General features: G+C 40.4%; 1 protein-coding gene across 2 annotated transcripts in view; it reads right to left on the bottom strand.

Moving 5' to 3' along the window:
• Nucleotides 1-6,815: 6,815 nt before the first annotated feature.
• Nucleotides 6,816-25,007, bottom strand: part of Plp1 (proteolipid protein 1) — a 54,299-nt gene continuing 36,107 nt past the window's right edge. The window contains exons 2-8 of one of the 2 annotated variants that reach the window (XM_058571602.1): nt 22,993-23,139; nt 13,848-14,034; nt 12,833-13,094; nt 11,523-11,691; nt 10,985-11,058; nt 9,979-10,044; nt 6,816-8,899 (exon numbers count right to left, since the gene is read on the bottom strand). In XM_058571602.1, the coding sequence (XP_058427585.1) occupies nt 8,828-8,899; nt 9,979-10,044; nt 10,985-11,058; nt 11,523-11,691; nt 12,833-13,094; nt 13,848-14,034; nt 22,993-22,996 (834 nt within the window). In that variant the 5' untranslated portion in view covers nt 22,997-23,139 and the 3' untranslated portion in view covers nt 6,816-8,827. The remainder of the gene's footprint in view (nt 8,900-9,978; nt 10,045-10,984; nt 11,059-11,522; nt 11,692-12,832; nt 13,095-13,847; nt 14,035-22,992; nt 23,140-25,007) is intronic. The other variant, XM_046420775.2, reaches the window with a different exon arrangement.

Below are 25,007 nucleotides of genomic sequence, written 5' to 3'. Positions count from 1 at the left end.
AAAACTGCTGCACAGTATTGGTGCTAATGTGGAAGGTGTGTACTGCATGGATATTGCAATATGATCCATTAGAAACTGTTTCTATTAATTTTTAATCTTAAAATAAGAAAAAAAATGTTTAAGTAATATCAAATATAAAAAAAGTAACTGGTTTCCTCACTCTATTTGTCAAGGAAGGATGTGTCTTTACAATGAATAAGAAAGCAAGTGACTTTCAAAAGAAGCATGCCATAGAAAGAGCATTTGAAAACAGATGTTTGGAAATGTTTTCATCATCTTGTGATTTTGTTACTGAAAACTGTGTCAACTGTTTGCCCAATTAGAAAGAAAATAGTAACAGGATATTTTTTTAAAATATTTTTTTAGTTGTTGATTGAGTTTATTGTCTTTATTTTTATGTGGTGCTGAGAATCGAACCCAGTGCCTCATGCAGGCTAGGCGAGCACACTACCACTGAGCCACAATCCCAGCCCCATAACAGGACATTTTTAAATGCCTAAAACAGTCTATTCCAATAGCTTGAACTCATTTATGAAAAATATTTTAGTTTGCAAGAGCCACCAAATGATGTTAGGGAGAGTGGAAATTTAATAAGCCAAATTTCAACAAAAACCTTTGCAAATTGTGTAGTGAGAAAATTGAGTAGCACAATTTACTGAGCACTGTCAATGGCATTCTTTGTCCATTTAGATCTAAGAATCTTTGTAAGGTATCATTGTCGGCTATGACATCTGTTCAAGTCAATTGTCAGTTTAAACTGAACTCAGTGTTCCAGAATGTTAAACCACTATTTATAGATTAATGAGACATATTCAATTACTTTGTTCACACTAAAATATTAATAATAGCATGTTTCAAATAAGAGATAAATTTTATATACTATCAAATAAAAGAAAATATTTTAAAATATTATCTCATATTTCTCATTCTCTTTAACATTCTATTTTGCATTGTTTACAGTGCATTTAGTATACTAGGACAGAAGCACATGAGTATAATGTTAATTTTGTAAACATCAGGGCTAGGGTTGTGGCTCAGCGATAGAGCTCTCACCTAGCATGTGAGAGGCCCTGGGTTCAATCCTCAGCACTACATAAAAATAAATAAATAAAGGTATTGTGCCCAACTAAAAAATAAATATAAAAAATGTTGTAAACATCAGTGTGTTGTACACCTTAATACATTTTACTGTGATTATACTCAGCAAGTCTCCTCAAATTTTAATGTATATACAAATCATCCTGGGATCTTGTTAAAGTACAGTTTCTATTCCAGCAGTTGTAGAGCAGGACCTGAGATTCTGCATTTCCAACCAGCTCCCAAATTATCCTGATGCTGCTTGTCCTCAGATCACATTTTAGGCAGCAAGGGTGTGGTGGAGGAGGTGAGTCCACTGAGTTTTACTTAATAGGGTCAAACAATACAAAATGTTTGGAGGTGATTGGGGAATTCATTAACTACACTGTGGGGGGCCATTGTGCTGAATGACTGGCATTTTCCTTCCCATGATTGGAAGAGGCTCTGTCAGTCACTTTCGTAGTGACCTGGTCACTTTCATAGTGGCCTAGACACTGCCCCATCCTCCAAGTAGCAGAATGTGTCTTCATGCATAGGCATGGCTTCCCGCAGCCCCAGGGGTTGAATTACCTTACCTGTCCTTGTAACCCTGCCCCTCTTGACCTTTTCTAGATGGAACTTTCTAAAGAATGAGTGTCCCCCACAATAAAAGTTCACTTCTGATCGTGCTAGCTTTCTCTCGCCTGCCTCTCGTGACTTTCCTTGCTCTCCCATTTGGGAAGCTTGAGCGAAGGAGCTGTCCTGAAGCTTGATTTAAAGGTAAAATGTGTGTCTGTGTTTTATTTGATATCCCAGGAAATTCACCAGAGCAACCTTCAGCTGGTCAGCAGCAGAACTACACTTCTTTCTTATCCTTCTTAACCACTGCTTCTGTCAGTGGAGTTTTTGGTTGGTACCGAGCTATAATCACTGCAATTTTACTCCTTCAGATCTCTATGGTTATTAATTAGGTGAGCTGTGATAGGATCAACATTTTCTTGTATAAACTGATGTGACCATTAAGGGTTCATGCTTGAGCATGTTGCTGCTGCTTCCTCCCAAGACTGATATTAAATGAGATAAGACCTGTAAAGTACTTTGTGGAGTACTCAATCAAGTACAGATATTATTGCTGGAGGTGACTACCTATGGACTGAGCCAAGATTTATTAATTTTGGGTCTTCCTGAACACTGAGACAAATAGGTCATCAAAACCCTATGTCCTGATGAATATCTAAAATTATTTAAACCTGAAAGATATTTTAAAATGGCCAAAACCACTTCAGCTATTACGAACAAACACATAATGACAACAATACACACACATGCAAATTCAGTAAACACCTATATACCACATGGCTTTAAGAAATATAATTTTTTTTGTATCCTCCCAGGTAAACTAGATGCAGAATAAATCCCGAGGAACTTGCTCTATGGAATTATTTATACTATTCACCAATAAGGAATTGGAAACATCTACTGAAAATGACAAATTTGTTTTTTAAAATGTTGGCATGTAGGCTTTTTTCCCTAGAAATAATTATCTGAGCCATTTCTTCACTGACCACTTCTACCTTATAATTATCATCTGCATATAGGACAATTCTTATGTTAGTATTTCTTCTTCTTCTTCTCCCTCTCCTTCTTATTTTTGGTACTGAGAATAGAACTCAGGGCTTCAGACATGCTAAGAAAGTGCTCTGCCATGGAACTACACCCTCAATCCTTTTTATTTTTTATTTTGAGGCAGGGTGTTGCTAAATTGCCCAGGCTGGCCTCTAACACGTGATCCTCCCGCCTCATCGTCTCTAATAGCTGGGTTTATAGTTGTGTACCTCTGTGTCTGGCTAGCTTCCCTTAATTAATTAATTAATTAATTAATTTTACTGAGGATTGATCCCAGGGGACACAGAGCCACATCTACAGCCCTTTTTTATGTTTTATTTTGAGACAGGCTTTTGATAAATTGCTTAGGGACTCCCTAAATTGCTGAAGCTGGCCTCGAACTTTCGATCTTCTTGCCTCTGCCTCCGAAGTTGCTGGGATTACAGGTGTGCCCTAGAGTACCTGGCCTGGTTTCCCTTCTTTAAAAAAATGTTTTAAAGTTTAAGAATTTTTGAAGATGTCAATTAGAATTAAAAACCATCTATAAACTTTCACATACCAGTTAGCTCATTTGGTTTCAATATTGCAACCCTCAGAGTGCAGTATTGTGGTATTCCTTTTTGATGTTTGAAAGAGTTTCACATAATATATACAATATCAATGAATCTAGATGGAACCCAGAACTAGGTTACTTTTCATGTTTGTAAGCAAAATAGTCCAATGTTATTAAACATTTTTAACCTTAAATATCATAACATGGGCCTCTTTCTCTAGATACACACTTGCATGTCTATGTCTTCTTTTATGTGAACCTTTGTTTCTTTTGGAACTCACAAATTTCTCCCTGATTTTATCTTTTTCCAAAGGATAGGTAGTCTCATTATTCACTATGCTTCCTATCTCCCTTTGTAACCCTTTTTATCTTTTATTGAGCTTTTAAAAACATCCAGCATAACACTTGGCAAAAAGGATTTGTTAAATAAACATGTCAAAAGTTTGAATAAAATGCTAAAGTTGGATTATTTTTTAATCTGTAAATTATTCATGAGTTTATCTTATTTTTTTTCCTTTGAAATAAAGTAGATCAATTCAAGGAGTACCAGATCAGGAACACATAAATAGCAAATTTCATTGTGGAACAATGAAAATAATGCAGGGTATGGCTGCTTGGTTCAAAGCAATGGAGTGAACAAGGAAAATCTTTCCCAATTTAAGGAGATTGAATTAAGGACATTGAATTACTTACCTACTTATTGATGTAGGAAAATGCCATGCCATACATGGTGGCACACACCTGTAACAGCGACTTGGGAGGCTGAGGCAGGAGGATTGCAAGTTCAAGGCAGCCTCAGCAACTTAGGGGGCCCTAAGCACTTATGAGACCCTGTGTCAAAATTAAAAATTAAAAAGGACTGTGGATGTGGCCCAGTGGTTAAATGCCCCTGGGTTCAATCCCTAGTACAAAAAAAGGCTAAGTATTGCTTTTAAAGATATAAATAGACACACTATCTGTATTCACTATAAGGAAATTCTGTAAGGAAATTCAAAGAAAAAAGGACATTATAACTTATATTTCCCTTCCTTGGCTTCTGAGATTTAGGCTTGATGGGGAGGAAAAGTCAGGCTGAATTGTTTGTGTTTATACAGATCCTGATCCATGTGCCCTCTGACTCCTCAAATGATGGAGTGGGTAGAAGCAAGCACATGCATTGTGCCAGGGTGTGCACAAATACTGTCACATGTAAGGCAAGGAGCAGAGTAACAGGGAGAGCAAGTCACAAGTTTTTAAGATTCTAAATTGATGTTTTGTTTTTATCAGGGCCCTAGAAAACCAGAGCCATTTGAAGTCATGACCCTTAACCACTACCTCTCCCACATACTAAGGGGAAAAGTCAGATGCCCATTGCAGTCAGCCAATCAGATTCCCTTTTGAATGCTCCCTGCCTCCACTCTAGCCACCCTGGGAGACTTCTTTGCTGTGGATGAAGCTGAGAAAGACCCTTGATATAAGATCATGTTTCCATCAGCTTTCTATTCACAGTCCCAAATGTGAACCTCCCAGGGTTTATCACAAAGCTTAGTAGGTGTTCAATAAATATATACAAGAATGGATGAATGACCCAATGTTGCTTTGGACAAAGTGCAGCTTTCACACGCTGCATAACTACACTCAGTACTGACCCTGAAAATTGGAAAAAGCCATACAACTGATGCTGTAAGAAAATGTTTCTTGTTTATACTGCTGCATCTTGATCTTTGGCTGATCTAAGCACAAAGAGAGCTCTTTCATTTCTCAGAAAGGAGGTTTATGGTGTGTGGGAGAGCTATGAACAATGAGCTCAATTGATAGACTGGAGATGCTCTCAGCTTCTGAGAGCCTGGAAACTCCATCTATAGATCTGTCCCAGAGGGCAGAGCCAAATAAGGGCAGATGGAAAACACAGCTTTCTTGGGAACTGGCTTTCAGCTCCTCTAAGGCAAAAATACTTTCATTCTGTAGCACCCTGAATCAATTCTCCAAAATATGGTGCTGTGCCCTTGTTTGCCAGTGTCTAAAAATAAGTCCTTGTCATATTTTTATTCTTTTTGTCTTAAAGTCATTCAACCAGACTCCCTTGCAGAATATTAATTGTGGTGAAGTAGAAATCAGATTACTTTGAAACTACTTTTGAACGGAGCTCCTTAACTACTGACTGACTTGTTGCCTCCAGCTAAAGCCTCCATTCTCACCCATCATGCTCTTTGCTAGCTTCAACTATGGGGCAGAGAGTCTACAGCAATTTTAAGATATCTTTCCTTAGGCTGGTCATCAGTCTGCAGCCCAAATGTGCCAAATTTTAACCTAGGGTTGTGACGGGGCTTTAATGCTATGTCAGGTGGACTAGTGGGCTAAGCTATCCAGGGAAGTGGGTGTCACTAATTTATTTAAATGGTGCCCTGCCACAACCTGTTTACATTTACATTGCCCTTGACTTATCTGCTCTGCCCTGTAAACATTATACCCAGCCTACACTTGCAGTGCCAGCTACTTGGGAGGCTGCTTGAGCCTGGGGAGTTCAAGGTTGGCCTGGGCAAGATAGCTAAAGGCCCATCTCTTTAAAAAAGCTTCAAACCTTTCATCTAGTACTTTCCAGACAAAACTAAGTATTAGTCATGTATGAAGCACCACACTATCATTATTGAAGTGGCCAAAGAATTTAAAGTAAAGGTAATAATTTAATCCTATACACACCAGGGGCTAGAGCACCACTAGGACAGTGAAGAGGTAACCTATTTGAATTAGCAGAACGCTCACACCCAACTTCAAAGATAGAAGAAACCTTTAAATAGGTGATGAATTGGTACCAAGACCTGGAGTTCTAGCCCAAGCTCTGCAAGTGTACTTATTTTTTAAAAAATAAACAACAGAAATTTATTATTTCTGGAGGCTGGGAAATCCAAATCAAAGTGCTGGCAGAGGCATACCCAGTGTCTGCTTGGGGCCCACTACTCAAGGATGCCGTCTCCATGGTGATAGGAGAGATGGAAGGGCCAGGCAGCTCTGGAAGCTTCACAGGACATTAATCCCATTGGAGAGGGTGGAGCCCCACAAGCTCTACCTCTTACTACCAACACCTGGGGGTGAGAATTCCTGCATGTGAATATTGGAGTTATGCATTTGCAGTAGATTCATACATCCTCTGATACACCAAATTCTTTGAGGACCAGAGCAGCCAATGTGCCTTCACAGGCTCTGCCTCTCTGCTTCACTCTTTGTGGTCCCTTCTGGACAGGGTGGTAACGGTCACTGGTGCCTTCCTGAGTGTACCTGGTTTGCAACTGGGCAGCCAACTTTACTGGGCACACATGCCCATTAGCCATGTCAGGAGCCTGTCAGAGGGGCTAGCACAGGACATGGGGCCCAGACTGCAGACAGGGGCAGCTGGGCTGCACAGTGGGGCACTCACTGGATTTTTTTGGGAAAATTTCTTTGCCTCTATTTCTTAGTGTCTCCAGCTATAAAAATGGAAGTGATCTATTTATCTACTATTTATTTCAGAGAAGTAGTTTGAGAATGACTTAGGTAACCTGAAAAATAAACTTCTTCAACAAGATACAATTCTTAAGTTTCTATCATGAGATCAAACAGAACAATTCACTCAAAGGACACAATGTTTGAGAACATTCTTAATTTTATTTTCTTTAATTTTATAAAATACATTTTGTAAGATAAGTTTCTAAAAGTTTATTCTTTATGTGTGTTAAAATTGAAATACTATATCAGAAATGAAGGAAACACTTTCAGTTGATTAACTCTCTTTGTGTGTGTACATGTGTGTATGTATGCACGTGCGGTCTTCAGGGGAGGGTTGGTTACTTATTATGTTATTAAATCAAAATAAAACACAAGGTACAGATTACTTCACTTCCCTTGATCTTGATTGGTTTCTCATAAAACTTTTTCCCTCTCCTTCCTCTATGCAGCCTGGAAGCTTATCTTGTATACTGGTATGAAAACAAGTATCAAGTGTCTTTTTGTAAAGATTTTGTATCTCCTTAAACACTGCTGAGACCACTTTTGGGGAAAAGAGCAAGTAACTCTTTACAACAAAAGAGCTACAGTAGAAAATGTCCTTTCAATAACAACCAATCAGATAAGTTTATCTACCCAAAGTTAACAAAAACAGGAAAAGACTGGGAACTACTCAGGTTTAAACTCTTTCTGTCTGTCCTTTTCCATGGAAGCTTACTAACTGAATAGCTGACAGCTGGTACATTCTATTATGTGATCTATACCAGAAGAAAATAACCTCTACCTTAAACCTAAACCTAACTTTTAACACACCAAGAAAACACTGCTAAGTAAATCATCTCCCATTAGCTAGAAAGAACGATCAAACAGGTTATTCAAATTGAGGTTCAGATTCATCAGATCTGTTTCTGCAATCAGCAGAATATTTATAAAAAATTCCAACAGATTCAAGCACCTAGCTAATTGTAAATATCATTTGTTATGCTTACTCTTCAACTTTCCTCTTTCTAAAAGAATTATAATCCAAAAATCATTCTCTAGCCCTTTCTGATACAACCCCAAACAAGCAATAAACAAACTGGAAACTGTGAAATGTGCATCAATCTGAAACAAATCAAGATCTTCAAATCACCTACTAAGACTGAATGGATAAAACCCCATGAAAAGAGCACCATTGTGAAGATATGACAGAGGCCAGAGTACACAACTAATTAACAGAAAAAAGACATGCTATCCAAAAAGTTATCTATCCTGTGTCTACCAGAGGGCCATCTTGAGTTACACCGTTAGCCAACAGTAACTGCTGCTCCTTAGACCAGTCTGTTTTTCATCATAAGCTAGTTTCTTTCTATTCTCAGCTCCTTGGAAACCACAGGGTTGTCATGGTAGCTGTTATCAAGGAGAAGGGAGTGAGAAGATGCTGACAACACTCTGTTTCTCTTCCTAACGAGGTGTAAGGCCAGATGCCCTCTTTGTCTACACAGACACTATGCGCTCCCTTATGCTATAAGTAAGGTTGGCTGAGTTAGGGCTTCAAGAGTTCATCACCATCAGGGTCAGTGCTCTCTTTCTAAGGGTGAAAGATCCTTGCTTTGACCCCCTTCTCCCAGATGCAACAGGCAGATTTGGGAAAATGCTCTTAATGTTTTGCTGTTTTTTTCTTCTATCTTCAGTGGTAATAGGGATACAGGAATGATTTTCCTGTTTTGTACACCAAGGAGAATATATTTGGCTCCTCTAAATGGCAAGGGGACCAAGGACATTCCTTCTCTCTACCTGAGCATCTTTCTTTCCACTTTGTTTCTATCAGTGGAAGTGCCCTTTGAGAAGAAAGCACTGACTGGTCCTCAGGAGTTACATGGAAATTGAATTCGAGCCTCCATTCCTTGTGACTTGCAGTTGGGGAGTCACCTTCTCGGGCATTTCCCATTTCTCGCAGGAACCAGCTGTGAAGAAAAATGACTAAAAGAGGTCCATGAGAGGGAGAGTCCACAGAGAGACATTAATCACTGCAAGACCCTTCTTTCTTGTTACACTCATCAAGTAAGAAGAGGGCCAGTCAGTGGCAAAGGCAGAGTTAAGATGGGAGACGCAGCATTGTTGGCTGTGTGGTTAGAGCCTTGCTATTAGACAAAGGGGGATTTTTATGGAACATCAGAACTTGGTGCCTCGGCCCATGAGTTTAAGGACAGCGAAGTTGTAAGTGGCAGCAATCATGAAGGTGAGCTGTAGGGAACAGGAAAAAATATGAGTGACAGTAGACAAGGAAGCTCTCCCTACTCAAATCCTTTTGGGAGTGAGGAAGGGGAGAAATGAAATCATAACTGAATAAAGGGGAAAATCCTGCTCTTCATAAGATAGCACATCCCAGGCTTCTCTCTACATGCTGATTAGAAATCCTCCCTGAGACATTTCCTTTCAATGGCCCACTACTGGAGAGTTGAATCAATAAGGACTTATGTCAAAACTATGCTTGACCTAGCATTGAGTTTTCCTCAAGGAAGTGAACAATGCATGGCTTTTGCCACATCCATACATCAGCGTGACTTGCAGTCATAGGCTGTTTGGTGTAGACATAGCCTTCCCCTGCTGATTGCTCTATTTTACTAAGTGAGAAATTAGTTGACTTTGTATGAAAGCCTCAGCAATAGGAGGAGGATTCTATGATCTCATTCTTTTCTGTTCATTGTTTATTCAATGACTTCAGGTAAATTGATTTACCCCTTAATATCTTAGGTTTTTAATCTTCATAGTGAATGAAGCAAACTTCATTTAACACTGCACTGTAACACTATGGGAAAGACCTGGAACATAGAATTGCAATTCTAATAATGTTAGGAGGTCCTTCCAGTATTTCCCTGAGAGTAAGCAGATCCACTGGAGAGTTTCAAAATGGACTCATATTTATAGTACATAGAATCCTAAGCTATAGCAAATCATGTTAGCAATTTTCAGTGTTCTTGTCACCAATCAGACTCAGCTGTGTTGAGAATTAACTATAATTTTCACTGCAATGCACTTGGCAATATTACATGATTCATAAATGCTCTAAATTATCAGTCATGACTAATCTCTTACCTTCTCTTTTCTCAATGCCACTTTCCTTCTTCCCATCTAATTCCTGAAGTATTTCTGCCTTGCCAACCCAAAGAAGAAATATATAGCCCTATACCTTACTATATCTTCCTAGTAGATTCTCTCCAGCATTTCATATTTGAAAGGAGTCATTTTCTTGTCTTTTAGCATAATCATACCCAAGCTATCTCAGGACCATTTGTTTGCAAAATCATTCAAAAACTACTTACCAGGGAAACCAGTGTGGCTGCAGCCCCCACAAATGCAGCAATAAACAGGTGGAAGGTCATTTGGAACTGTAGAAAAATCCAAGAGGAAAAACTATTTCTTGTAGCAGCAAAAAATATGCTCCACTATTAATTACAAATGCAGTTTTTCAAACATGTTGATATCGTCCTTATGTGTTAATTCTGCATTTCTAATTACTATTTTCACTTCTCTAAATGTAGACCTCCCAATCTGTAATGTATACCATAGTACCCAGAACACAAAAGACTCATAAAATAATGATAGTGCTACCAAAGAATCAACTTATTCCCTATAGTTATGCCCATAATCTCAAAGTTTAAAGTCAATACTTTGCCTTCAAAGAAATAGTTTACAAGCCAGGCATAGTGGCACATACCCATAATCCCAGCAACTTAGTGAGGCCTTTTCTCAAAATTAAAAAAAAATAAAATAAAATAAAGAGGGCTGGGGATATAGCTCAGTGGTAAAGTATCCCTGGGTTCAATCCCCAGTACCAAAAAAGAAAAAGAAATAGTTTACTGCCTTCCTCTCCAGGATTTACTTTTATTCCCCTGCCTCATTTGTGTATAATATCTATTCTCAATAGTACATTTTTCAAATGTACTTATTTTACCTCTCATTAGAGATTAAGAAGTTCCAAATTGAAAGTGTTTTATAGAAACCATGTGTGTCTCTGCACACAGCCCATTCTTTTGATGAGGTTTTTAACTAAAAGAATCTAAATTTTCATTTGGGGAATTCTGCTATTAAGCTCTATATTTACCTAAAGCTACACATTTCTTTTTTAGGGGAGAAAATTTTGGGAATTTGTTTTCACCACCCATGCTCATTGGCTCAAGCATACTTACGCAATATTTTGTAGAGGGACAATCTGTTAACTCCAAATCCAACAAAGAGAAATTTGAGTCTTGAAAATTGAAGGCCACAGATAGACATTTCTATGGTATTTGCCATTCTATTGCAAAATAGACCAAATGGACCACTTACCTCAGCTGTTTTGCAGATGGACAGAAGGTTGGAGCCACAAACTTTGCCTGGGAAAGCATTCCATGGGAGAACACCTAAGGAAGATGCACAAATCAACCATGGTAAGTTTCATGGAATATGGGGCCACATTGAAGAGTTTCCCCTAGAGCCTTCTCTAATTATCCTGGTTGTAAAGTTGCATGTTGCCAACAATCAGGGTCCTCTTTTCTAGAGACTTACAAAAAAATCAAAGGTGGTACTCAATAGTTACGAAATCTTCTGTTTGTTATTGAAATGTGCTGCTTTGGGGTTAGGAACAGCAGTCCATCAGAATAGAGCAAGCAGTATGAATAGCCAAGAAAACTCCCACCACTTCCAAGTACCCTTCCCAGGGAAGAAACATCTCTGGTTTCAGTGGGAAGGGATTAACAATCTAAGACCCAAGTGTTCATCATATTATATTTCTCTCATAATCACCACCCCTTTACCCTATGAAAAGAAACAAATATGTCACTTCCATAGTTAGTAGGGGAGCTAAGACACCCATACCCTAACTTACCATACATTCTGGCATCAGCACAGAGGCTGCCTATACTGGCAGAAGTCTTGCTGGGGAAGGCAATAGACTGGCAGGTGGTCCATGTATTGAAGTAAATGTACACAGGCACAGCTGAGCAGGCAAACACCAGGAGCCACACAACGGTCAGGGCATAGGTGATGCCCACAAACTAAAACAATTGACATGGGGTGGTTAGAAACCAGCATCAGCCTGCAGATGTTGAAATACAAACTGGGAGACCCTGGAGTGGCATAAGCCAATGAAACCAGATTCCAGAGATCTCCCCCAAATGAAATTAGTGAACAGGGCATCTCTGCCATGTATCACTGGCAGTATTTACTAGAGAACCGGCCCCAAGTATGAGGGATGGTAGGGGGAATGGGTGGGGGTTGGAGTGAGGAGGATCCCTGGGTTAGAGAGGCTTCAGGGAAATTTTTGGGCAAATAAGGTGTAAAGAAATCAAAACAGATCTTGAAAGAAAGTCGTGCCATTTTGTGCCTTAGGCTGAGCTTAGAAAATGTTCCTAGTCACAAGATTTTTGTTCCCTAGTCATTGAGCAAAGCCAATAGGAAATTTAAATTTTAGATATAAAAACCCTTCTAAGCTAACTGCTGGCCACAAAAAGAGATCGCCACAACCCGCACATATTTAGCCCCCCCAATTTTTTTGTGATGTTAAAGATAGAACCCAGAGCCTTGCACTTATAGGCAAACACTCTACCTCTGAGCCATAACCCAGCCCAGCCCCTGAAAGATCAACTGAAAACCCATGTATGTCTTATTAGAAGCATGGATAGCCCTCGGGCAGAGACAAAACATTAAATATGCAAGTCTACTCTAATTCAGTCTGGGACCCCCAACAGTGTAAGATCCCAGAATATTATGCATTCCACCTCGAAGTCAATTATTTAATTTCTATGATCCACTCTCCCTCTCAGATCAGATGTCTAAGACTCAATCCCATGAGCATTTTACACTCTTGTACAGTCAGATCCACTCTTGTGGTCCCTGCTAAGAAGGGAGTAAAGAGATACCAACAGATGGCTTAGAAATGGTCTGATTATACAAAGCATCCCAGAAAACTCATGTTTTTCATTTCAAGATGAAATTTTCTAGGGAATCTGTGAAGTGAGGCTAAGCCGGCCAGGCACCACGTTCTTCCTGACCTCTCGTTCGGCTGTGGCCATCGCTTCCTCACTCAAAAGCCAGGTCCTGAGACAGGACCTTGTCTTGGGTGGGGATGAGGCCACAGACTCACGCCCAATTTTCCCCCACCCCTTGTTATTGTCACAAAATCCTGAGGATGATCACCTTGTCGGGATGTCCTAGCCATTTTCCCAAACAATGACACACCCGCTCCAAAGAATGAGCTTGATGTTGGCCTCTGGAACCCCTCCCCTTCTGGCCCCCTGTTACCGTTGCACTCAGGCCCTTGCCGCAGATGGTGGTCTTGTAGTCGCCAAAGATCTGCCTCACTGCGCCGGTGGTGTAGAAGCCCTCAGCCAGCAGGAGGGCTCCATAAAGGAAGAAGAAAGAGGCAGTTCCATAGATGACATACTGGAAGGCATGGATCCTGCATTGAGACCAGACATTCATATTCATTGAGGATGCAGATCTTTTCTCACACAAGTGAGGTACACATGTAAATGGGCACATTAACAAGGATAGAGGTTCTTTAGAGGAATCGCTAATCAGTGTTCCAGGGTTTCACCTTATCTTTATTGAAGGAAATGAAGACAGAGAGCAGGTGGCCAGAAGCACAGGCTCCTCCACCCACCCCTGCTTACCCTGCAACCTAGAGAACAAAGGCCCTTCCCTTCTTGCCTGATCCTTCAGAGATGCTACCTCACAGGAAGGAGGAGCTAGGTAAAAAGGGAAAGATGAAAGAACAGTAACCTAACTGCTCTGGGAGCAAGAGGAACTCAGTACTAAGCCTGAGCAGATGCAAGCAGTGTATCAAATCAAGAAGTGACCCCACTCTATCTAGTCATTGTGCCTCCCTTGGGTTCTCCATATCTACCATTGTGGAGGCAACTCAAGCAATATTAACCATATCCAGCAGGAATAGAACATGGATGAGGAAATGAGGAGTGGGTAGGATGGAATGGCAGGCAGACAGACCACCCTCTCTATGAATCTGGTACTCTCCCCTCATTTAGGGCTTCTGATGTGGTATAAGTGGAATATGAACACAGAGAGAATACTCAAGAATCCTGCCTCACTCCACTCCTTTTCCCTATAGTCACAAAGGTACTGATGAGTTCTATAGCTTCAGGATGGAGAGAAGGAAAAAGACATGAATTTCTGTTGGAGGATAGGTACTTACACATTGATGAGATACTCATAGTCCTGGTAGTTTTTGGAGAAATAAGTCTCAATTAGCTTTTCTGTGCCAGTGAGTGCTTCATGTCCACAGCCACAGAACAGTGCTACCCCAAAGAAACACAATCCAGTGGCCACCAGGGAAGCAAATGGGGCCCCTACCAGACATCTTGCACAGCACTCTAACAAACCTGGGGAAGAAAAGGGGGAAAGAGTCAGGCATGCACATTAGGTAGCTCATTCCCTCATGCCACTTTGCTGTACCTGGCAGCTCCTAGGCTCCCAAATATGGATAAAGTGATCACCCTGGAGTCTAAAATCAGGAGAATCTAGAATTTGGGGCTTTGGAAATGTAAGATTGATATAAAATCCTTATTTTGTTTCATTCTTGAAAATAAATCCTTACCTTTAATTCCCAGAACTTATGGTATTTTAAAAACAGTTCAGTAATTCAAGTAGCAAGGCAAAGAGATTATGGAATCAGTCCCTCTTTTTATGTTGTTCCAGTCTGTTTGTTTCAGTCATTCATCAATTATTTATGGAATGCTTACTCTGTGCCCAGTATTGTGCTGGGTATTTTATGGGATATGAAGACAGAAAAGATAGAGACTCTACCAGATGGGAGCACTTAGTTCACTGAGGAAGAATTAACTAGGTACACGTAATATTCTCAACTAACAATTCCAGCAGCCAAGTAAATGATTATAGAGGGTAAATGTGCTTGGTGTTCAGAAGAGATGAGTAAAAACCAGAGATATTGGTATTATAAGACAGGATTTGGGCTTAAAGAGAATTCCAGGTGGAAAAAACATTGGAAATTTCATGTCCTGGATGTTGCTGAATATTGAGAATAATTTTTGCAAGAGACGCTTAATTCTTCTTGGTCTAGATATGTGAGAAAGATTCCAAAGAAAAAAGGAAACTGGTATAGGACAAGAAATGATAATAGGAAGATTACTATTACAAAAATAAAAATGCAGGCTTAGGGCTGGGGTTGCGGTTGGGGTTGTGGCTCAGTGGTAGAACACTTGTCTAGCATGTGTAAGGCACTGGGTTCAATCCTCAGCCACACATAAAAATAAATAAATAAAATAAATGTATCACATTCATCTATAACTAAAAAATATTTTTTAAAAAAAATATAGGCTTAGTGGGGCTGGGGTTGTGGCTCAGTGGTAGAGCACTTGCCTAGTATGTGCGAGGCACTGGGTTTGATCCTCCACACCACATAAAAATGAATAAATAAAATAAAGGCATAAAAATGTTGTATCTGTTAGAAAATTTTTTAAAAATGTAGGCTTAGTGATTTGGGGGTAGTTCGAATGGCTGTTTTGCCCCCCAGCCCATACTGCAGCTTGGCAAACATCCCTTACCCATTGTCCTACACTGAAATTTTGTCAGTATGCCTCAAAGGAAGTTTATAAAAAGTCATCAAAGCATAAAACATATTTCTGGCATGAGGGAAATACACTAGGACTTGGGACACACAGGTATCTCAAAATGCTAAGAGTCCCCAAGATTCTCAGATCTGATACACCAGCCCCATGCCAGTGTTGCTGAGAAATGAGAAAGGCATACAAGTCACAGGCTCTGGAAGCAGCTATGTCCCAAGTACTAATCCCATTTTCTAAGGTGTCATATGCAATGAAGTATGTCAAATGCCAAATAGATGACTGACTAGATGGGTAAATGGATGGTTCCCTCTGGCTTCTTGGCCAGATCCCTAAAAGGTGGAAAAATGAAAATGTTAAGTTCCACAAACAAAAATTCTTAATTTATACATGTATGTGTACATATACTTGTATAAACATGTATATATACACACACACAAACTTTCTATATGCATGTATGTGTACATATACACATTATATATTTTATATGTAATTTATACACATATAAATTAAATATATGCATTTCTCTATTCATACTAACTTATAGATCTATTCATATAGTATGCATACACACAAATAATCAGCAAATGTGCTGAGAATGTGCTATTTTGGATGAATAGAATGAAAATTAATTCTATTAATGTCTTAGGTTTGGATTTTCATGTTCAAGCATTCTGCCAAGACAAGTTCACTTATCTATATCATGATACCAGGGGAAATGGGAATCCTTTGCCTGCTTCTCTTAATAATACTGCAGCTTCTTTTTATCCTTGAGTGCTTGAACACTTCGTGATCTGCATGGCTAAACTGCATCAATGTGAACATATTTTCAAGGACCAAATTTTCTCTATGATGGGAAAGTTGAGATAGAGGCATGTCTTTATTCCCAGAGCCACAAAATGAGTAAGAGCTATTACCCACTATCTCCTGAAATTACAGCCCTTCCCTGAACTTCAAAGAGTTTCTTCTCCAAAGATCCTTATGTATCATGTTAGAGAGGAGGCTTGGAAGCCCAAGCCAAGTGAAATACATAGCAAACATTTGTAGCAGAATTGAGTTTCTTTCCTTTTCTATGAACTGAAGCTCTGCAGCCAGAAAACTTGGCCTCCATAAGAAACAGTTTGTAGCTGTGCTAATGTGAGTGGAAGCTGTTTACTCAGCATGAACTCTGCAAGTATGCTTGATAAGAATACTTCATCTGTGCTGGCCTGTGGAGTGTTTGTACACACACGTGCACACACGCACATGTTCACAAATGGGCACATGCACACGTATATGCTAGAGACGAAAATACAACAGCTGAAACTAATCACTGTTCTCAGGAGGCATTCCAGAAATTGATCCTCCTTTCTTTTTTTCAATAAAATATTAGATGTATCCTGTAAGTCAAGAACGGATACTTGGAAGTCAACAGTACTATTATTTTCCTTCCCTGCCTTTCTTATTCCTCCCCAGTCTCAAACTTGTTGACTCTTCTAGTAAAGAAGGTATCTGAAGACAGGGGGTTGGGGGAGGGGAAGGTCAGTGACCCCAGTGTTCCCTCTCTCCCCAGCACAGGGTCAGGGCTTGGACAGAGCCCTCCATAGCTCCCCTAGACAAAGAAGCCTTGTTTTTCCTAAGATCTCAGGAGCCTCATTGGTATTCTAAAAGGGCCTGCAGGCCTAGGGTGGGGAAGGGGTTAGACCCAGAAAACAATGGCAGGACTGTTTGTTTAGCCCAGGGTAAGGAGGGTAATCTACCCTAGCAAGTGGCCATCCTGGGCCCACTCACTCACCCCTGACTTTTCACCATGGGAAGGGCTAAGTGGTGGTACAGGTATGATTAGAGATGGAGGAACTTGAACTCTTGCTAGGCAAACAGATAATTTCACTCTAAGTTTTAGCTGATGTACCTTCTTAACAACACACTAAGGATGGTTTTTCATCTCATCACATTAAGACAAGGGGGAGAAATGAATGACAGTAGAGGGGGTAGAGAGAGAAGAGGGGAGGGGAGGGGAGGGGAGGGGGGATTGTAGAGGATAGGAAAGGCAGCAGAACACAACAGACACTAGTATGGCAATATGTAAATCAATGGATGTGTAACTGATGTAATTCTGCAATCTGTATATGGGGTAAAAATGGGAGTTCATAACCCACTTGAATCAAAGTGTGAAATGTGATATTTCAAGAAATTTGTAATGTTTTGAACAACCAACAATAAAAAATTAAAAAAAAAGATAACCTGCCTTTAAAAATTAGAGGATAAATTGGGGGCTGTGGCTGTGGCTCAGTGGTAGTGCACTTGCCTAGTATGCGTGAGGTACTGGGTTCGATTCTCAGCACCACACATAAATAAAATAAATGTCCATCAACGACTAAAAATAATTTAAAAAAATTTAAATAAAATGAGAGGATAAATTATCCTTAGTATATTTGATCCCTTGACCATCATTCAAGCAATCAGAAAGTGTCATATGTAGTATTATTACTGGGTGACAAAGGGCTAAGCCATGGGAGCAACTGTGAATCACCAAGTGATGTTTTCTTTTTACATCCATTTGTCCTTGTTTTCTTAGAGCTTAGATAAATTTTCGTCCCCTTCTTTCTGTTGCACTGTTGCTTAAATCAAGAGACAAGAAGGACGTAGGCTTTAATGAGATTTTAATGACAAGTCTGAAATAAATAGCCTTGGATAAATCAATCACTGTTGAGCTACAAACAGTTCAACAATATCAGCGTAAGCATTAGATGTCCATCTTTTCACGATTGAGATGAAAGATTTGTTCTGAGGGTATTTAAGTTCAGTAGAAGTGAAGAATCTTAGTCTAAGCAAAAATCAATTTGAATTCCAACTTGGAAAACCTCAGAACATACAAGAAACTGTCTTTTCATCAAAGTAAGTGACAAAGAATTCTGAAAAAGGTCCATTGGGTTCACTTTGATTTTTCACAAACCAAGAAATGAGCTTGGGGATGTGTGAACAATAGTCTTAAAACCACAACATCTCCATTTCAGAACACTTCATGGTTAAAAGGGTGTGAAGTGGATTCAGGAAACATGTGAGAAATCAGGAAGAGAAGTTCCTTGGCTCTCTGAAGAGACATCCCCACATTTCCAGGCTAAGTACAGACAGAAACATGGTAGAGTTGGCATAGAAGAACTGTATAGTAATAACATTACCCAATGCAATTCAATTGGATTAAACTGCCTGACTTTGATGAGAGATCATAGAGAAAACTAATGACCCTCTCTAGTGTTTTCTTTTATTTCTGTTTATGTGGATTCAGCACAAGCATTAAACACATTAGCAGTGACCTAAGCACTATGAGAAATAGAAGTAATTTGGAGGCCCAGTCCCTTTTCTTGAGAGAATCTTGTTTGGGAGAACAAACTTATATCTATGAATCAAAAAACAAAGCTACCTATTATCAAGTAATGAAATGGATAAACCAAGTCCTGTGGACAAAATGCAAGCAAAGGAAAGAAATCAGTTTAGAGTTGGATACATTTACCTGTAAACTCCCCCAAATAAGTCTAATCAATCTGTAATAGAACTTCAGGCACTTCTCACAATGTTCTTTGACAGAGATTAACAGGACCATTGCAACTCAGATCCAGGTCCATCCCAGTGACTGTGTTGATCCTGATGCTGTCTCTTTAAGCAATAGCCAAGAGCTCCCAAGCCCTCCCTCCTTTCCCATGCCCTGGGCACGCTTTAAGGACCAGCTCCATGATGGAAATTCAGTGTGAATCTGGGAACTCATCAAAGGGAAGAGAGGAAGGGCTTTCATAGAAAGGAATGGTAGATAAAGACCAATTGTACCCTGCACAATTCCTAGCTTGTCCCTTAAATCCAGCTGACAAAGGGAGAGATAGAAGAACCCTATACAATAGAGCTAAATAACAGGCGGTCTCATTGAGTGAGAAACTGGCCCCATCTCCCTAAGTCTCTAATCTGCACTACAGTCTTACCCTCCTACCAGAACCCACCCCTTAACCTCACCCCATGAACAGAGGCCTCCTTGATAAGGGCCTATAGCAGTTGACAGGGCCAAGATACTAGAGCAGCCGTGACTGGTACTAGGGATGGATGGGGATCAGTGGGTGGGTTCTAGGAGTAAAACAACAATCATCAGGAGGTTCCAGAGACAAAGACTTTTGCTTTGGGCCTTATCCTGGTCAGACAAAGCCCTGCCTATGATCCTGTCTGTTCTACATGATATCAGCACTTCTGCCACATTGAAGTGCTGGAAAGGAGCCCTGTAGCCACTGGAGCCTGGGAATCCAAGCCTGCTAGATAGTCATGTGGACTCAGTCATGTGGACAAGGTTAGATGACAAGGAATCCCAGCCTCCTCTTTAATGGTATTATTATCACCATGGACACAGCATCTGGACCACCTTGTTTCCTATACTCCTTTTCTCTCCCTCCTCACCCCCACAAATTTATGTGCAAACATTAGGAGGCTGAGGTACAAGTTTGACTATTAAAATCTATCCCTGGCAAATGGTCTCCACTATTCCCATTTTTGGAGAGATGAACAAATACCTGGACCTAGAGAGAGAAGTTCTTTAGGTCACTCTCCTACCAACTTTTCCTCTTTCCTTGGTAGCAGTGTGAGGCTGATCTTGTTATTTTCCTTGGGATGTCACTATTTTGCAGAGCCCTGCTTGGCAGAGAGCTCAGAGGCCAGTGAAGAGCTAAGAGATGGCCCTTAAGACCATTTTGCAATAGCCAAGAAGAGATTAATCAATCAGTATTTGCTGAGCTTTTGATGTAAGTTTGGCACTGGGTAGAACCTGTGAGTAGAAAAGGAAGGGAAAAATGCTCTGTTTACCTACTATGGTTGATGAGACTCTTCCTGATCATGTTACTGCCCTGAATTGATCTCTAGACTTGAAGTTCTATGGGAAGGGAGGACACATCTGTGTATTCTTTCAATACATAAGAGTTAGTACAATATGACATGCAAATAGGTAAGATGGAAAAAGATGTCACTGGCTGGGGTTCTACCTTAATATGTTTGGAGACTATATGTTCCCTCCTGCCCACCCTCCTGGGTTGAGGATGTTACTACTCAGATAGCCCTGCAAGGACAGTTCTGTTATCAGGCTGCTGAGTAGACTTCTCATTTTCCTAGCTCTGAGCCAGGGTGAAAGCCCCCTGGAGCAGGAGAAATCTTATAATCTCTCTGATTTTCCAGGAGCTCCTGTGACTCTTCAGGACCAAGGTGAGAAGTGGGGTAGGGAAGGCCTCCCTTCATTATTTTAGTCAGTGTCTCTAGGAAAAATAAGTGAACATACTTATTTGCATATGGTTTCTTTTTAACACCTGGCATTCTTATGGCTTTCTTGCCACCTTGATGGAATTCAGTTAATCCTCATTCTTTTGGTAAAAGTGGATCTCTGCTCTGCCTTCACATTTTTTTTTTCCACTTGGGCTACACCCACTTAACTCTAAGTCAGCCAAAACTATGCTGCTCAGCAAATAGCCACTTTTGGAGGGAAGCATCCAAGTCTGGTTACCAAGGTAACAGCTACTGTTCTCAAACAACAACGGGCTTGCAGAAGCCAACATTTTGCTATTCAGTAATGGCATTGTGTTACTGAGCAGAGAATAATCAGCTGCTGCTCTTTGGCTCCTTTCCGGTTCTATTGTATCCCAAACACTCATTTGGAACGTCTCCCTCCTAAGTCAGGACAAAGTTTAATGAGCTCTAACTTCCCCCATAAAACCTTTTGTGCAGACATTACTACATTCAGTGTTCCTCTTCACTTCCAATCCTAAAATAATCTACATGGTTGAAATAGTAAACTTCCTGTTCCTGGAGGTAAATAAGAAGAGGCTGTGTGAATGTTTAATTGACTGTTGTAGAAATGAATTCTGCATTGAAGGTTAGTCAGATAACTTCTAAGTTCCTTCCATTCTCAGATTCTATGATATGCTTTGTCTACTGCAATAGTTAAACAGCAAGAAACTCCACATCAGAAGTAATAGCAATTTAGTACCTTGTTAGGGATAGCCTATAATTCACAAAGTAATTTCATTAGCCACTGAAAACTCAATGGCTAATGCATCAGATGTACTTGGTTCAAGTATTGTCCACCCCACTAGCTAGGACCCAATACACAACCCTCAAAGGTGGACATATTTGTGTCAATCTTTATCTAGAAGAAATCATCCTGCCTCTGTAACAGGAAACTGATCCTGTCATTGCCTTATTTACTCCACTTTTTCAGGGCTTTCATTCCCTAAGGATGTAACACTCTGCATCATACAGAGGAAGTAACACTTTGTGTTTTGAATGTCAACCCACCCAATCACATGCCTTGACAATAGAGAGGGTTCTTGATGTTATCCAGGAAGGGAATTGAGTTCCTCCAAAATTTACCTCTCACCTGGCCACAATGAATTGGTCCTATGATTCTTACCCAAGTACACAAACTGTGCCCAAAGCAAATCCAAACACCTTGGAAAGAAGAAGAGTCAGCCAATTCACAAAATGTTATATTTGGTATCATCATGATTTACAAGTGTTATAGAGATTGTCCATTTTCAAAGGACTTCCACAACAATACTTGATTCTCAGCCATGAAAGTAGACAAAGCATCATTTTCCAGATGATGAAGTGGTGATTCACAGTGACCTGCTTGAGGCTATACAGTTCATTAAAGGCAGATCTGAAATTTGAACCTGAATATTCAGAGTCCTAGTCCAGAACTCTGCCCTCTTAACCATCATACCTAAATATGTGCTTCAAAAAGCTCTCTCTGTGATTTGGGATGAAACAACCTAAAGGCTGATACTGTCTCAATATATTTGAAAAACCCATCTCCATAGATCTTGTCTACTTGGTACTATATTGATGGTCAATATATGGGACATTGAGTCTAATTTCACTCAGGATGTGTTCAAGCTGCTACCCTTGTTTTGCCAAACATGAGCAATGTCTACATGTCTCTATGCCATCCTATATGGACCCTTTTGTTCTTTACATCTTACTCTGAGTATAAACTACCAGATATCAGAACCTCCTCACTTCTTTCTTTGTTCATGGAACTGAGAGAAGCCCTCAGTTCTCAACCAATTCATCAAGAGTCCTAAGGTCCCAGCACCCTCTTTGTCCCAACTGGGGTTCAGGCTAAGTCTATGATATTCATTAGAAATGGTCACCTATATGCATGCACACACACAAACACATATACACACCCATATCTGTTTCCCATAAAAAAAAAAGCCATTGAGGATTTTGCTTCCTTTTCCCGAACCTAAGAATGACCTCATAAGCCATGGCCAAGCCTGAATCCAGTTTGCCAAATCCCCCAACTTACTACTAATGCCAAACAGGGTCCAAATTTTGTATCAAGCAAGCAGTTGTTTTGTATATCTGAAGGCTAGCCAACACTCAGTTGCTTCCAACAGAACCAGGGATGCCAGCTGACCTGGACATAACGAGGGCCTTAGCATGGGGAAAAGAGAAGGAAGAAGGAAGTGAGGAGGTAGGAGGACACATGACCACATCCATTCTGCTGGTCACTCTCTCCAGGAATTCATGGGACCCCACATGTTCTGTTAGAATTTTTTGACAATAAAGCATCATGTTCAGTACAACAGAAAAGGGGTTAATCTAATTAAATGCTAAGAAATTTAAAAAGAAAACAAATGCCAAAATACAACTCATTTAAACTATTGGAAATCCCAAACCCCAAAGTTGGGAATTCTCTTGTGAATTCCTGTGCCTGCTTGAATCTTCCATGCTAAAGTTTTTGAAACTCACCCATGTCTTTGGGACTCTGAATCCAATTGTAGCCGGCTGGCTAGTCTGCTTTTCGGCTGACTTTGTTCAGCTGGAAGGATCCTGGTCTCTCCAGTCTCCTTCTTCGGTCCTTTACTTTTTCTCTCTGAGTATCTTTGTCCTCTTCTCCTGCAATGAAAAGGGCTTTCTGATTGACAGCCAACCCCCTTAAAGGGACAGCCTCACTTTCCTCCTCCTCTCCTCCTCCCCTTCTCCTCCCCTTGTCCCCACCTCCTCAGGGATACTCCCTTCTTCAAGAGATCCATCTTCTCTTTCTGTCTTTCACTGCCAATTGTTATGTTTTCTTTTTTCTTTTAACCTAAGGCTTCTCTGGAATTTCACTTTGCTGCAAAGATACCTGGAAATATGGACTAGGAGTGAGAATAAAATGAAGAGATCCTAGAAGATTCCAAGTGATTCTGGGGGACTATTTGGTGTGGGATGTGGCAGCAAAAGCATGAGAAGCCATGGAACTGATAGCCCTGATGAGGGGGTCAAGATCAAAAGTCTACATGTTATCTCCCAGAGTTCTTCCAAATCTGTCCCAATACTACCCCTCATTTCTAGCTTCTAAGGGCCCTTTCCACATTTCCCCACCCCTTACTCCTTAGCAAATTAGGACTCCTGCCCCTCCCAACTCTAGAAACATAATCAAGAAGAAAAAAATTGTCTTTTAAAATAATTTCTTCCAAATCCTTCTTTTTTTTCAGCTGAATGAGGACAAAATGCAAGCTGTTGATTTCATGAACAGATTGTGAGCAAGCTGGGGGAGGATAGAACCATAATCATTTTAGGGAGAAAATAACAGAGACCCAGAGGAGAGCAAGACCTGTGTGAATTCACAGAATAGGCTAACGAAAAGGCCAGAGTCAAGGATGTGGGTGATTTCCAAGGAGAATAATCAACTTTGAGACAAGTCAATAACACAGTCTAGGAATTAGGTAGTAGAAAGAATGTAGTGTCTTCATCAGAGACCTGAGGCCAGACTAGGGAGTAGCAGGGAATGGGTTGGGATGAAGCATTGGGTGACAGTGGGGGTGAAGAGGAGGAGAAAGGAAATATTGCATTTGCCTTAGAGAAAGAAACAACATCATGGGAAAAAAATGTTCAAGCAGCAAAACCAGGAAAATAATATATAAAATCTGCCTTACCAATAATAGTGATTTCTAAAGACTGTAAAGGTATTTGATCACCCAGTGATAGGTGGGATTAGTCAGGGAAGGATTTCTAGAACAGGCTAATCTTAAGCAGCATTTATCTGGGCACTTTGTCCGTGTTCGCTCTACGTTCAGAAGCCTCAGACAAGTAGAGCTCTCTTGACCTACAAGACAAAGTCAAACCATGGATGGCCTATAAGGAAACTGGTTGGCATAAAATAGGAGGAGTACCTGTTGGAAGACCCCAGAAAAGAAACATATGGCCTCTTGGAACTTTTCATGTAGTTTGCCTTGGAGTAAGAGAGGAGAGGAGGGAAATACTGAGCAGAGCCTAGAATCTTCCTATGTGGTGAGAAAAGCAAGATTGTGTCTTCAGTTTATTCTTTCAGCCATGATCTTGGACATATTTGTGGCTTGGGCTCTGCTATTAGGAAATGGGTTAGTCTTCTGCAGAGGCCCCTAGGGACCCACTGGAATACAGGAGTCCTTCAATGTTTGAAGCTTGCTCAGAGTCCTAGAACTCTAGATTCATTGCTCTTATACCATTTCATCTCAAGGTGAAAAGATCCCTATAATCTGAGCTATCACAGAACAGTATAGTAGTAGCATTCCATAAGAGAACACATTAACACCACTGACTGAGGATTGAGAATCCTAAGGCTCCTGCACTCCCAAGCCCCTTCTCTAGCCATAGACCATACCTTCTGTGGAAGCACAGTTTTAAGACTGTGCCGGCAACATACTTTTGGATGGCCCTTGTCAAAATGGCCCTGGAGGAGGAGGAGAAGGAGGAGCAAGAAGTTGCAAAATGGGTGCCTTCAGCTCATCAGACAACAGAAG

The sequence above is a fragment of the Marmota monax genome, unplaced genomic scaffold (assembly GCF_021218885.2).
Source record: "Marmota monax isolate L192 unplaced genomic scaffold, Marmota_monax_Labrador192_F-V1.1 WCK01_AAM20220418_F8-fsc00050, whole genome shotgun sequence".
Classification (NCBI taxonomy): Eukaryota; Metazoa; Chordata; class Mammalia; order Rodentia; family Sciuridae; genus Marmota; species Marmota monax.
The sequence above is the reverse complement of the archived record's forward strand: the minus strand, read 5'-3'. Positions and strand labels throughout refer to the sequence as shown.